At 40.2% G+C, this 15,171-nt stretch overlaps 1 protein-coding gene across 1 annotated transcript in view; it reads left to right on the top strand.

The window, feature by feature from the left end:
- The window catches only part of LOC145992475 (protogenin B-like), a 103,011-nt gene that overhangs the window by 50,518 nt on the left and 37,322 nt on the right, over positions 1-15,171 (top strand). Inside the window, exons 9-12 of the mRNA XM_083128859.1 lie at positions 4,141-4,296; positions 6,177-6,368; positions 9,480-9,658; positions 10,775-10,910. Coding sequence (XP_082984985.1) covers positions 4,141-4,296; positions 6,177-6,368; positions 9,480-9,658; positions 10,775-10,910 — 663 coding nt within the window. The remainder of the gene's footprint in view (positions 1-4,140; positions 4,297-6,176; positions 6,369-9,479; positions 9,659-10,774; positions 10,911-15,171) is intronic.

The following is a 15,171-nucleotide window of genomic DNA, read 5'->3' as shown; positions in this document are numbered from 1 at the left end:
GGATTTTTAGGTTTTAAAATGTGTGCTTTAAGGTTCCTCAAATAGGCTCTAAAATCCTAAGATAGGCTCTTGAAATTAGACTGGAAAAAATACTGATTAGGTATAATTGTTAAAAACAAAATTTCAAGGGAACCAACCATAAGAAACTTAATAGACATATACGAGGTTTATTCAAAACGTACCAGACTTTCATTAATTAAAGAAATTGTGTATTCAGATACCACAATCTTACATTATTCTCCTTCAAAGTAGTCCCCTTGGGCTGCCACACACTTCTCCCAACGGTTCTCCCACTGTTGAAAGCAGTGCTGGAGAGCCTCTTTTGGGATTGCATGCAGCTGGTTCGTTGCATTTTGCATGATGTCTTCTCTGGACTGAAATCTGTTTCCTTTCAGGGGCATTTTAAGTTTGGGTAAAAGCCAGAAATCACATGGTGCCATGTCAGGAGAGTAGGGAGCCTGACAAGCACAGGTGTGCTGTGTTTGGCCAGGAAAGTCTGAATCAAATCTGAAAGATGGGCGGGTGCGTTATCGTGATGGAGCAGCTTCGGCACGAACTTCGCTGAGATTCTCCTGAGGCCCAAATCATTAGTTAAAATGGAATGAACGGATCCAATGCTGATGCCCACCTCGTCTGAAAGTTATCTGATCGTGATTAAACGATCCTGCATGACCAGGGTCCTCACTTGGTCCATGACGATCTCATTTCTGGATGTTGAGGGCCTACCAGAACGTGCTTAACTCTCCACTGACATGCAGCCATCTTTGAAGCGGTTGTACCACTCCTTTATCTGTGTGGTGCCCATTGCTTCGTCCCCGAAGGCCTGTCGAATCTTGCAGATCGTTTCCACTTGGGATTCTCCAAGCTTGACACAAAATTTAATGCAGTTGCGTTGTTCAAGTTTTTCAGTCATTTTGTCAAATATGAAACTCCGACGCTGCTCACTTACACCTCGCTCATCAGCGGTCAGCCGGCAACTTGACTGCTTCTGCAGGCTGGAAAAAAAAATGTGCATTAGGATCACCTACATACGTGCATCAAACCACGCCTCCCTAACTACATTTGTTTACGCCAAAAAAATTAAGGTCTGATACTTTTTGAACAAACCTCGTATAACCACCAAATGTTAATTTTCTAACCAAATTTTCACTTCTATGCATCCTTTTCAAAATTATCCACAAATTATTGTAATACTAACACTTGATCTGTTAGAAAAAGTCACTTGTTGAAGAAAAATCAATTGTGTATAATTCCTGCACAATACATAACAATATTTGTACTTCATTCATGTTGAGGAGAATAAACAACGTGGTTGATAATATAAGACGTAAACGAATTTCTCAGCATATGGACAGCGACAGCAGGAATTTTGTAGAAGGCGGCCCTACAGAAGGCATCCAAATTCCACCCAACCCACCAAAAAATCAGGTCAGTGCTAACCGAATTCAAATCTTGGCTGGAAGCCAACAACTTGAATTTGAATTTTGAATTTGAAGTTAAAATTTTGGGAGCGTCAGCACTTAGGCTATTTTGTTCCCGTCACATTATACGGGGGTCAGACCCTTATCATTACAAATAACAACTCTAACGTTGAATAACTAAAAATCTTAAAATGTTCTGACTATTGTTAAAAGCTGAGGCTGTAAATGGGCACTCAGCACACACAAGGACAAAAACAGGACAACACACGCAAAATTATACTGGCCATAGTGCCAGTCGCCAGAGCCTCGTTAGTCTTTAGTCCAGGGTGCACTACGTGGAAGTGAGGTTGACTTTTGGGCGCCTACGTGGAAGGTACCCCTTACACCCCGGAAGCCAACAACTGATGGTGCATGAAATCTGTATGTGATCATGTATAAAGGTGATGACTACTCCTGAAAAATGCATGAAAAACTAAATGGTGATTCATACAAGACCATCGACAGGGACCCAACCGAAAAGTGCAAACGCATTATTAAGCGTGCAGTTGAAAGTTGTGTGATGCTGAACCAGGAAAACTGCAAACTTCTCAACACCCATCCATCTCCCGCCATAGCGTATGGCATCCCAAAAATGCACAAACAGGTATTCCGATGCGCGTCATCGTCACAGGATAGTTGACATGTATAACTCCATCCCAATCGACCTAGCCCTCAGCTCAGTGGAAAGATGGCTTTCTGCCAATAAGGTCTAACAAGTGGAAGTATCTGGAGGTATGCAAGTTATTGGAAATCTGCCTCAGGTACAACTATTTTCAATTTTAAGACAAGTATTTCATACAAACAGAAGGTTTGGCAACCCCCTGTCCGCTCCCATAGCTAACATTGTCATGCACCTAGCTAAAAAAGATATTCTTCACTCACCAGAACTCCGAGACATACGATACGGCAGATGACACCTTGGTCGTTTACAAAAGGGAAGAGGAAATGGATCTACTAGTGGAAAAACTTAGCAACATTCACCCCAGGTTGAAATTTACAGTAGAACTGGAAAAGCATGGCATCCTTAACTTCCTAGACCTAACCATCAAAAGGAGGGACAACAAATTCACCACCACGGTCTATAGAAAACCAGGGGCAGGGAACCAGTATATCCACTCCCTTTCCAACCACCCACCCCAGCATAAAGCCAATGTATGTCTTAACTTCTACAGAAGTGCTTTCTCGCACTGTTCAAGTGAAGAAGATTTGAAGGAAGAAGTTACCATAGTGACGGACATAGGACTTCAAAATGGATACACAGTACATCAACACTCTACATGGTGCAGCAAAGCAGAAATGCAAGTACGACAACCTGATTCACTCCACCCAGCCAGCAGTGATAAAGCTAAATGGATTGCCTTCCCTTACCACCAGACTACATGCAACCACCTAGCCGAGACCTTGAAACAATATTACATAAAACTCGCACACAAACCAACAAACAAAATAGCCAGTGCCCTAAGCAAACAAGAGATCATTCCTTTCCCCAATAGACAACCCAGGTGTATATGATGCCCAGTGTGAGTGCAACTCAAACTACATTGGCAGATCCATCAGATCTGTCAACGAGCGTATACAACAGCATTTAGCAGACACAAAAAAATCCCAACCCACTACCAAATTCTACCACTTAGATCTGTGTATATGCTGTATCAATTTCTGGTATTATGCAACATCAATTTGCCTATGCCTGCGTCTAGGCATTGGACTACTAATGCCATCTAACTGCAAATGAGGGAAGTATTTCAAACTGGATAATTTTGTGGGATTTAAGTTGAAGCCAAAAGTTGGTTCAGTCGTCAAACACTCAGATTCTGTTCCACAGTTTTTCATAAGCTTTTCAGCAAGTTAAGTTTAATATTTGGTTTGAAAAACAAACCATGGTAAGATGTGCGTGCCAAATGTAATTTACGTGAACCAATACGAAAATTTTAATTATTTTGGTAGTGTACATATATTTAATGGGTTTTTGATTTGGGAAAAGCAGCAACTCATGAGAAATTTGCTTCACAAAATCTGGGTACAGTAAACTTTCATATTTGAGAGCAAGTAATTGTTTATTCAATTGCAGGCCATTTATAGAAACTAAGGATGGCCAAAAAATCTGGATAACAGATATCTGAATTTCATATTATCTTGTATCCATTTCGGATTGAACATATAATCTGGATAATGTGGATAGTATGGATATCTGGGTAATTGAGATATCCGGATAGTACAGATCTCATGAAGGATTTGTAGAATATGTGTACAGTGAAATATGAACATGAGAAATAAAAGAATATGTGGATAGGCTGCAAAATGGACAAATGAGAAAACTGTCCAGATAATGCACACATCGGGATATACAGATTTGACCATCTCTAATAGAAACATCATATTGGAAACCCAACAATTTTACTGATATGTCTGTATTGGGCAACACATAGAGTTCTGATTAATCTATCTGATTATTATTATTATTATTATTATTATTATTATTATTATTTATTTGTTCAGCACAGGATACATTTCCCAATTATGTTGAACATAATACACTGTGAATAAATAACAAGAGAGAAAAAAGAATACATGAAAGTATGAGCGTCTATGCATTTATTATTTTGAAACCTAAGGATAACCAGCAATGCACACAATTAAAAATAGATCTAATATTGAACTGTCTCTTTTGCTCTTACAGATGGTGGTGAAGAACTGCAGAATGTTAATACGGAGACGACACATCTTATCACCAAACTAAAACCTTACACCAATTACACATTTTATGTGAGATCGTACAGTGTCCTTTCCGCAAGTGACCAATCAGAACGAGTTATATGCTGTACATTGGAAGGGGGTGAGTAACTTTGCATCTCCTGAATATCACATCTGTCTACAGTTAAACCTCGATGAAAGCGGTTTTTGAGGAGACTATCTGGGAAAAATGTAAAATCTGTGTGCCATTTTGTGTTTTTGGGACCAGAAATGTAAAATTTAGGCAAGAATTTACAATACCGGACCCTTCCGTAATTTCTATCCTAGTTGTTATACTCACGAAATACCTAGTCCCGATGACGTATCTGAGGTTAACATGTGGGGGTGACGTGTTGAAATTGTTAATTGACGTGTAGAAGTTGTAAAATAAGCTTTTCAATTACCGCAATCGTTCTCCATATACAAGCATGGAAACCATGTTTGTTGAAGGTAGGAAATAAAGTTCTTTCTTTCGTCATTTTTTTTAGTAAATTTTAGTTGGGTACATATTAATAATAAAGGGGCATTCGTTCATATTTTGCATAGTCAATAATTTAGGACACTTCATCACGATTGTGTATTTAAAATTTGTCGCTCAAATGCTACAAAACTGACATTTTTTTACGGTGCCCCACAAACCATTCATGGTAAGGTTAGGTTAGATTAGGCAAACATAGTTAAAATTTTATTCTAAAACGTAAAATATGGAAAAAACCATTGTTTTCGTAGAGAAATCCAGGGTTTCTGTTCCGATCGCTGACCACTCAATTTCACTTATTTTGCAATTTCTACATGTGACCCCCAAATTTTAACTTCAAATTCGTGATTAGGAGGCCTTAATTAGTGAGTATGCGAAGTATTACAAAAATCGGGGAGGGGTCCGGTATTGTAAACTCACTCCAAAATTTGTACAGCAGAAAAATGTAAATTCTGGGATTGTGAAAAATAGTGCACTACATTTTTGTGGACACATTAACTCCTTAAAAGTATTAGTGATTAAATTATAACCGATACTTCCTGGTACCACTGTTATTGGCCAATACCAATACCACTGTACTGATATTTGTTTGGCCCAAATCTTTATCTCAGAAACTACTCAGTCTACAAATGTGAAACATGCTACTCTGAAAGACACTTAAAATGTCAGTTTGATTAAATATAAAATTGTTGTGAATTGTTTATACGTAGGTTGGAAATTTAATAGTGGGAACTATTTATTCTCAAATGATACAAAAGAAACTTTTACATCCCTTCAATGTAGTCACCAGCATTGTGTACAACCCGTTGCCAGCGATGTGGAAGTCGTAGTATTTCTGTAGCAGTGCTTGTTCTGTTGATGGTTTGAATGGAGAATTGCCTGAAGAATCTCTGGAACAGCTCAGAAGCGAATGTCACGAAGTGTTTCCTTCATCTTAGGAATCCAATCAAAGTCACAGGGGCTGGTAGAGCACCTGTCAGCGCCATCCAGCTAACAAATCCGCCACAGGTTGCGCTACATGCACTCGAACATTGTCCTGCAAAATGGTGGGAGAATTCAGCAGAAAGTGTCCCTCTTCTTTCATAACCCAGGTTGCACCTTATGTTCCAAAAATGAACATTATACTGCACATTGACAGTCTGTCCTGGAGGTAGGGTGGGCATCACCAGAACTTTCACATTAGTTGGGTTCTGACTACACAACTTTAGACTGCCAACTCCTACGATGCTCTATACTTCTTGTCACTGCCCGTGCACCTAGTGTTGGAAGGAAGAGTCCATTTACTGGGAGGTACTTAGGTGTCAAACTAACATGTGGTATAAGTGAGAAGCACCGGTTCCATTTCATGGTGTATATACAGCAGTGTTGCCACTATTAAATTTCCAACCAAGGTATTAATATGGTGTTTTTTTCCCTTTGTTTTGAATTTTTGAGGGGGCCTTAATGCTCTCAAACCCCTCCTTTGTGTATGCCCTTGCTTTTGAGAGCTTCCCGTTCCTTTGTAGTGCCTTCCAGAGCCCCTGAGGTGGCTTTGGAAGCAACCAGTCCAACTTCGCTGAAAGTCACATGGACACCTTTAAGCAGCGACGAAGCTCAAGGAATTGTCACAGAGTATAAGATCCAGTGGCGACCGAAGAACAACCCTTCCTCCTTCATCGATGCAGTGAAGGGTGATGTGTACGAGTACACTATGACACGTATGTATTGTTATTTTGTTGTACTAAAGTTCAAGTTATGTACTTGCATGGTTGATTGTAAACTCAAATTTAAAAAAAAAAAAAAAATATGTATTCACCAAGTAAAGCTAAAGTTCCCTGTGCACATAACATAGCACTGTGCCATGAAGGCACATTTAGGGAATGTGGGAGTAGGGCACAATTTTGGACAATTTTGGAGGTGATGTGATCAGCACCAAGTGTATGCAATAAATCAATTTTATGTTGTAAGGTTTTATTGTTGGTTATATCTAATTTGGATGGGAAATATTAATTGCTACTGTATCAGTTTTTTGGTTTATCAGGAAATTTACTGATAATTTTAACAATCTGATAATAGAATATTGCAAACGTGAAGTTTGTGTTTTCGCGTTGCAGAGGTGCATAGTTTTTTTTTTCGATTAATTTCGAAGGCTCACTGCCTTCATTCACTAAGGACAGGTATGGCGTCTGTTGTGAAGATGGTATAGTGGAACCACAAGCAAAAAAACCTGCGCAGAAGCACATCGCGCCGGTGGGTGCGGGAAAGGGCAGGGGGGAAGGAACATTCAGCAGGCTCACGGCAGCGTTGCCAGGCCTATTGATTTCTCGGGAGAATTCCTTAATAAACTATTGCTATGGAACCTCCAACGGCCAGCTCAAAAACACGTTTCCTGCTCATCTTTACTTGAACATGGAGGGGAGAAGTGGAGTGGAACTCCACTCAGCCGTGAAAAGTGCTGTTTGAACTGTGGAATTATGTCAAACGCTACTCAATTGTGCTAGGAAATTATTTTATTACTTTTACTACATTACTATTTTTAGATGGCTGTATTTTATCCCACCCTAAACTCTATTTCTATTTTAGTTATTTTACGTCGCTTTTGTGCCTCTACGGGCAAGTACGACAATATGGATGAATGAAAAACTGATGAAATGGATGAAATGACAGATACACAGTGAAAAACGTCCTTGCCTTACTAGGTAGAAACACTGACTTCGTAGCATGGGCAAATTATGTTATACATGTATGTGTTTGTGGGTGTGTGTGTTTTTACCAGACGGGGAGGATGGGTGGCACCCTAGCATAAGCCTTGCTATCTTGAATTATTGAGGAAGACATGCTGTCTAATTGACATATGTAATGCATTTTTTCATTATGGCGCAGGATGCGTGCCCACCCCTATCGATAGCTGTACACCGAACACCAGCAGAAGGGAAATTGATTTGTTATTGTTAGCATTCGACTTGAAAGATTGTGGAAAATCGCCGACAACGAAAGGCGGCACGTTAGCTTCATCTGTGAACACAACTTTCTACCATTTCCTGTCATAAAAATTCCTCGCGATAATAGAGGCATCGCAAACCCCTTGTGTCGGTGCTGAGAAAGGGCAAATTTGAGGGTGTTTTCCACGCACCCTCTAACCGGAAAATGCGGAAGAGATGAAAGATGTTGGTCGGTTCCTTCGGGCGATTTACTTTCTTTTGTTTGAAACATGTCCACTCCTGAAATGGAGATCTTCGGTATATTTTCGCCAAACACAGGGTGCTGGGTTTAGCACCATTGTTACAAAAGTATCTGTGACGTTTACACCGTAAACAATGCATGCCACTCCCCTTGCCCCCCCAGTGCGCACAACTATGCCGCCCCTCCCCCCCCCCCCCCCCAAGAACGTCGTTCATCCGGTACTATTAGATCATCTGATTTTGTAGCAGAACTTCTGGTTTCCAAGGAACAATCTCCCGAATTTTTTCAAATCTGACCTGGCAACACTGCCCCGAACACCGATAACTGCAGGGAAGTTGCGCAAACGCTTTGGACGGAAGGTTTTTTTCCTTGTGGTCGAGCTATAGCATGTCACTTCTTTGTTTGTTCCCAGGTGGCGGAAGTTACATTTTCTCTCATCCCGTGGCGCTGGCCAAGAAACACACCCCAGCGCTAGCATACGGGAGGTTGTTCATTTTATGAAGGAACATAATTATGAAAGTCCAACAATTTTTATGATGTAATTTGCCTCTATATATATTAGGGACGAAAGTAATTGGTACTCTTTTTATTGGCCAATACAAGCATATTGGTTTATCTGTCAGAATTTTTGATAATTTTCCTATTTAAGTGAATTTAAAGGTATAATTCATGTGTCTTTGTTTTATAAAGTAAATGTGCAGCGTTGTTTTTATAACATTTACACATTACACATATTAACATTAATTCACAAGGTACATGTAACATTTATAATTTCATATCGAATTGGTAGAATATCGGTTAACAGTAAATTTTGTATTGGTGTGGGCATATCATCATCATCATCCTTCACAGTTTCCTGCCTCTTGCTGGGTCGGCATAGAAGTCAAGCCTCTCCATTTTCTTCTGGTCTTCCACCACTCTTTTCTTTCCACGATGTTCCAATCTTGCCCTCTTCTCCTAACACTCCATATCACTATTTAATAATAAATTAACCAACCGAATGCTTTTAGAAATCTGCTCTTTCTACCGACATATGGGTCTCCCCTTTGGCCTTGTTCCCACTTCTTGTGTATTTTTATACTGTTACTGGCAGTTCTACATCCACCCTCTTCATGTGTCCAAACCATCTCATCTGTGCCTGATCTATTTTGTCCTGAAGCTTCACCAGCCCCACTGTTTGTCGGATCTCCTCATACCTTATTTTGTCCCTTCTAGTCTTCCCCAATATACTCCTTACGAATTTCATCTCCACTACCTGCATTTTCCTTTTGTCTCCACTTCCTGCATCTGTCATTGTCCAAGTCTCCTCCATACATAATTATTGGCACATAGTATGTATTATATATTACCTTCTTGCATTTCATAGATGCATCTCTGTTCCATATTAATCTTCGAACACTTCTATAGAGTCCACCACCTATTTGTCCCCTCCTCATCTATTCTTCCACTTCTCTCAATTATGCTTCCTAGATATTTGAAGCTTTCCACTACCCTCAACTCTTCCGTATCCATTTTTATTCTTGGTTCATTTCTGGCTCTGTTTCTTGTTGTTATTAGCACCTCGCTCTTTTCTGTGGGCATACATATTGTCTATTCTTGTCAATAATTGAATCCTCCCAAGTAATAGTGTCACTTATTTATTTCAGGTCTTCTTCCTGGTAAAGTGTACGAAGTGAGAGTGTTGGCAGCTACGAGTATAGGATGGCAAACGTTTTCCGACAACAAACCTCTTTGGACGGTGTACGAGATGCCAAATCACGGTCAAGGGAATGTACCTTCAGCACCAACTGTGCACTTGACTGTTGTGAACTCTACCTCGATTGAGGTAAGGAATATTCTCTCTGCTTATCTTTGTTGTGTCGCACTCTTAATTAAGGTGAAGAGTGGCAGTTTTAAACTATGTGTGCATTTATTTCAATGGACACTGCTACTAAAAGGAGACCCAACTATACACGAGAATATGATTTTTTCTACATGTTCAATGCGAAAATATTCATTCTTTTCTTAGGGCACGTCCGTTTACCCCTTCCTTACAAAGGTAAAGTGCTCCCCTGTGCTATGCGCCACGCCATGAAGGCGTATAGGGGATGTGAGGTTAGGGTCCCACACTTCGTTGATCACGGCTGAAGGTGGGGGTGATGTGATCAGCACCCTGCCCCTGGCTGCCTTTACCCCCCCCTCCCCAAGAGTTTCCTCCAGGTACCCACTTTATATGATGCTGGGTGGGTGCAGGATCTGCTTGAACAGGTGGAAAAAATCCCGGTTCTCTCCTGCCAGGAATCGAACCCGGGTCTCATAATAGGTTTATTACAATGAAATATTGTTTTTTACACAGAGGAAAGTGTAAAAATTAATATTTGATGTTTGGTTCATCGCCAGATCTCCAGCTGGGAACCATTCACGTCCAAACACACTTGAAATCTTGGTTGGAATCAGAGAATTTCATTCGGACAGTGCTCGTCTGGAATGTTGTGAATCACATCACTTGTATTGAACTTCAGGTCGTCAAGGTCTGTCGGTTTCTGTGCATACACCTGAGTTTTGACATGTCCCCACAGCCAGTAATCGCTAGACATAAAATCTGGTAACCTTGCGGGCCAAGGTGTGGGTCCTCTGCAGCATTGACACCATCTTGGAATGACACAACACTCAGCAGTGTGGGCAGAACAAAATTTTAAATTTTCCTCTATAAAAAAACAATATTTCGTTTTAATAAACTTATTATTTTAAAGTTTTATCTTTTTAGAATCCTTCAGGACTTTTTAAAACCCACTGTATTTTCTGTGATGCGATGGGACAAAATAAGCTTTACTAAATTAACCTGTTTGATATTGATACAACTGATTTTGTTAGTCTTGACCTTTTCAGTTAAGCTGATTTGAATTTTAAGATCCTTCCATGCCTTTCTGAGAAGTACATTTAAATGTTTGCAATATTTCAGGTTATGTGGACATTGCCACCTGAAAGCAAGTACAAACCAACAGGATACAAATTGACCTACAGGAAACAGAACAGCAAAGCTGAAGGTCCTATCAAGTTACCAGCAAGCCAGTGTGAACATCTTCTTGTTGAGTTAGGTATGTATGATCGATGCGGTGGCAATTCCCAGTTACCCAATATTTTTCTGTGAGACGAACTTCCATGGTATGTTGTATCAAAATGCATTCATTTCAGAACCAAGATCTCGAGAGTTGTACTTCAGGTAAAAGGTAAAAGGTAAAGTGTTCCCTTGTGCATAGCACAACGCCATGAAGGCGTATAGGGGGTGTGGGGGTAACGCCCCACACTTTCTTGATCCGGTCGTGAGTGAGGGTGATGTGATCAGCATCACACCCCTGACCGCCTTTACCCCCCAGGGTTTCCCCCAGGTACCCATGTTATTCGACGCTGGGTGGGCGCCGGGGCCGCTTTTACCGTTAGAAAAGTTCCCGGATTTGAACCGGCTGGGGATCGAACCCGGGACCTTGAGCATGGTAGTCAGATGCGTTACCGACTGAGCCACCGCGGCCACCAGTACTTCAGATACAATGTTTTTTTTTTTCCTTATTGAACCTAAATCGACAGAAAATTCAAAATACAATAGACATTCATTTGTGTGTACAATAAATGTGAGCAGAAATTCCTCTCTGTAATGAATTAATAGTGTTTGTTTTAAAAAATTAAAATTCAGTGTTTTCTTAATTTGATGAATAAAAATGTTAGCAAACATTATATTCCTGCAGAATTTGAGAATTTTCTCATCAGCACTTTCATGCAGCAGCCTTAAATTATTAGCCATCAAAAATTAATTGCAACCCTCTATTTTGAGTTCAAGATAATAAAATAATAATACAGGGTGTCGAAAAGTAAAGAAATCAACAAATAAGTCAAGATATCAATAAAAAGTCTAGAAATTATACTTGTGGTCAAGAATTTTTGCTATCACTATAACTTACGTATCTATTGATTTAATTTATTTTACTTCACTTTTCCCCCCTCTTTTTGGCTAATCATGAAGTTGAGGATGAACGTTTGTAAGATAAGATGGATGAAGGGGCAATCACAAATGTATGACAACACGAGCCCCACAGAAGATTAAACTGGCTGAGAGTGCAGACGCCAGAGCCTCGCCTCTCTAGTCTGCCAAATGCAGTCCAGATATAGCAAGTCTAATTCTCTTGTTATGTATAACTTCAGTTTTCATCGTAACTGGCCTTTTAGTAGGGTTTTTTATTAAATATTTATTTTCTTACAAGGTGTACAACTTTGCTTCCGCCGTTTTTCCCCAAAAATATGACGCTGTAATGAAAAACATTGCTTACCCAGGCATTATTCAAAGTATTGTCCATCGCTGGCCACTACTTTCTCCCATCTTTCGGGTAGCGTACGAAAACCGCGTCTAAAAAATTGTTCATCTTTGGAGGCGATCCACGAATCGATCCTTTTTTTGACTTCTTCATAAGATCGGAAGTGTTGGTCAGCCAGTTCATGAGCCATTGATCTAAACAGGTGATAATCAGAGGGAGCGATGTCTGGAGAATAAGGTGGGTGGGGTAGGACGTCCCATCTTAATGTTTCCAGGTACGTTTTCACCACTTTGGCAACGTGGGGTCGTGCGTTGTCATGCTGCAAAATCACTTTGTCGTGCCTCTCGCTGTATTGCGGCCGTTTGTCCTTCAATGCTCAGCTCAAACGCATTAATTGCGTTTGATAACGAGCACCTGTGATTGTTTCACTTGGTTTTAACAGCTCATAGTACACGACGCCGAGCTGGTCTTCCACCACTATGCCGGTCTTCGACGTTAAAGTCACCGTTCTTGAAGCGTTGAAACCACTCACGACAGGTTCTCTCACTTATAGCGTCCTCGCCATACGTAGTGGAGAGCATTCGATGAGCCTCAGCCGCAGTTTTCTTCATATTGAAACAAAAAAGTAGAACCTCCCGCAAATGGCGAGAATTTGGCTCGTACACTGACATTTTCAATCGCGAACAACTTCACGATGCACACACCACTCGACTAATGTTTGAATGGGGTTATCTTGACAGAGGTCCAAGATAACTGCGTGACGTCTGCGATCTGCTTCTTTCGACCGCTACTTCCTGTTGTTGCCACCTGTCGGAAAACGGCGGAAACAAAGTTGTACACCTTGTAATTTGCTAATTTCAAATAATGTTTTGAATCATTGCAATTTTAACAAATATATTGCTTGTTTACACAGCATGTGATTTTATCCTTTGAAGTAGATTTACATCAAGCATTGTGCACTTTTAAGAAGAATCCTCTAGTTTGGTTACAAACTATATGCCCTTTCACATGTAATTCTTTCACGATGTAAGCATGCCCGGGTTTGAATTCCAATCTGGGCATGGGTGTTATTTATGACTGTCCGTTCATAAGTTCCATCATAGTACATATATAATATATTGAAAGAAAGGTAGGAGTGCCAGAAAGACAAAATAGCATGCAGAAAGGAAATGGGAAAGACCAGACACTGGAAAAAAATATTGTAATTATATTTAACCTTTTGCTTACCAATCCCATTTTGCCAGGTAAGCTCCTTGTCTACCAGGCCAATTTTAAGCAAAATGCAGAGTTTCATTTAGATGACTGTAGATCGGAGGCTAATTGTCCTAGACAGACGAATGATATATCATTATACGTGGAATGAACCATACATTCGGACTACATACAATTTATGTACATTGAGTGTATGTATGGATGCAGGGGAGGGGAGGAACCGGAAAATTTCAAAATTTCTGAAGAGAAATGCCCCTTCCCCCCCTCCGTCTCTGGACAACAAAGTACAGAACATTGTCAAAATACACATGGAAATGATCGCTGGAATGTCTGGAACAAGAAAATAATTGCACTATTATGATATGAACAATCAACACGACTTGTACCCCAAAAACGATATGTCTGTACGCATTGAGCCATTCAGCAATATGCGCAGTTACCTTGAAACGACTGTAGGTCCGAAGCTAATTGCCCTAGACGGACGAATCAAGTACCATTATATGCGGAATAAACCATAAAATCGGACTATATAAAATTTATGCACATTGAGTGTATATATGGATGTGGGGGAGGAGAGGAACCGGAAAATGATATATCATTATACGTGGAATGAACCGTACATTCGGACTACATACAATTTATGTACATTGAGTGTATGTATGGATGCGGGGGAGGGGAGGAACCGGAAAATTTCAAAATTTCTGAAGAGAAATGCCCCTTCCCCCCTCCGTCTCTGGACAACAAAGTACAGGACATTGTCAAAATACACATGGAAATGATTGCAGGCATGTTTGGAACAAGAGAAAAATTGCACTATTATCATATGAGCAATAGAACACGACTTGTAGCCCCCCCCCTTCCCCCAAACGACATGTCTGTGCGCCACTGACTCAAGCCTCGGGTTGCAGAGTTACCTTGAAACACCTGTATATTGGAGGCTAATTACCCTAGACTGATGAATCAAGTACCGTTATATGCAGAATGAACCATAGATTCGGACTACATACAATTTATGCACATTGACTGTATACATGGATGTGGGGGGAGGGGAGGAACCGGAAAATTCCAAAATTTCTGAAGAAAAATGCCCCTTCCCCCCTCCGCCCCTGGACAACAAAATACATGACATTGTCAAAATACACATGGAAATGATCGCAGGCATATTTGGAACAAGAAAATAATTTAATTATTATCATACAAGTAATAGAACACAACTTGTAACCCCGAAAAGACATGTCTATGTGCCACTGATTCAGTTTCAAAGGAAGCCGCCATTTTCCCGGCATTCCCCCCCCCCCCCTTTTATGGGGAAAGAGTCTTTACGGTGCAGTATGTGTGTTAACAATAATATAAAAGAAGAAAATTGCAATTCCAGCAAAAAATAGCGACATTATGACGTAAAAACTACGACCTTGTCGAGGTATCTATATATAGATAGCTGGTAAACAAGGGGTATACCTAGAGGTATCTATTTATAGATAGCTGGTAAACAAAAGGTTTTAAAAGATGATGATTGATTGCTGAACCAACACCATCAACAGGGATAATTAGATGAAGATGTGTCATTGCGAAGTTTAAAAACTTCTTGAGTTATACACAAAATGCTGTTAACCGTCGCCTGGCCAAGTGGGAGACTTTGGGTCCCCTATACTATGATTGTGTCTTATTATTCTTAACCTATGTGACGTAAAATGTTGTTATTTTTTGTATGTTTTACTTTCAAAAATACTCTCCTTTGGGTATCTTGTGTTTTGTTTTTGGAATCTTAATTAACCCCACAATGGCATTTTATTGCATTGGGTTACCCTAGGCCCCCCACTCTTCATGTTCACGTCACCAA

This window comes from Lepisma saccharinum, chromosome 1 (genome assembly GCF_977018435.1).
Source record: "Lepisma saccharinum chromosome 1, izLepSacc3.1, whole genome shotgun sequence".
Lineage (NCBI taxonomy): Eukaryota > Metazoa > Arthropoda > Insecta > Zygentoma > Lepismatidae > Lepisma > Lepisma saccharinum.
This window is presented reverse-complemented; position numbering and strand designations above follow the sequence as displayed.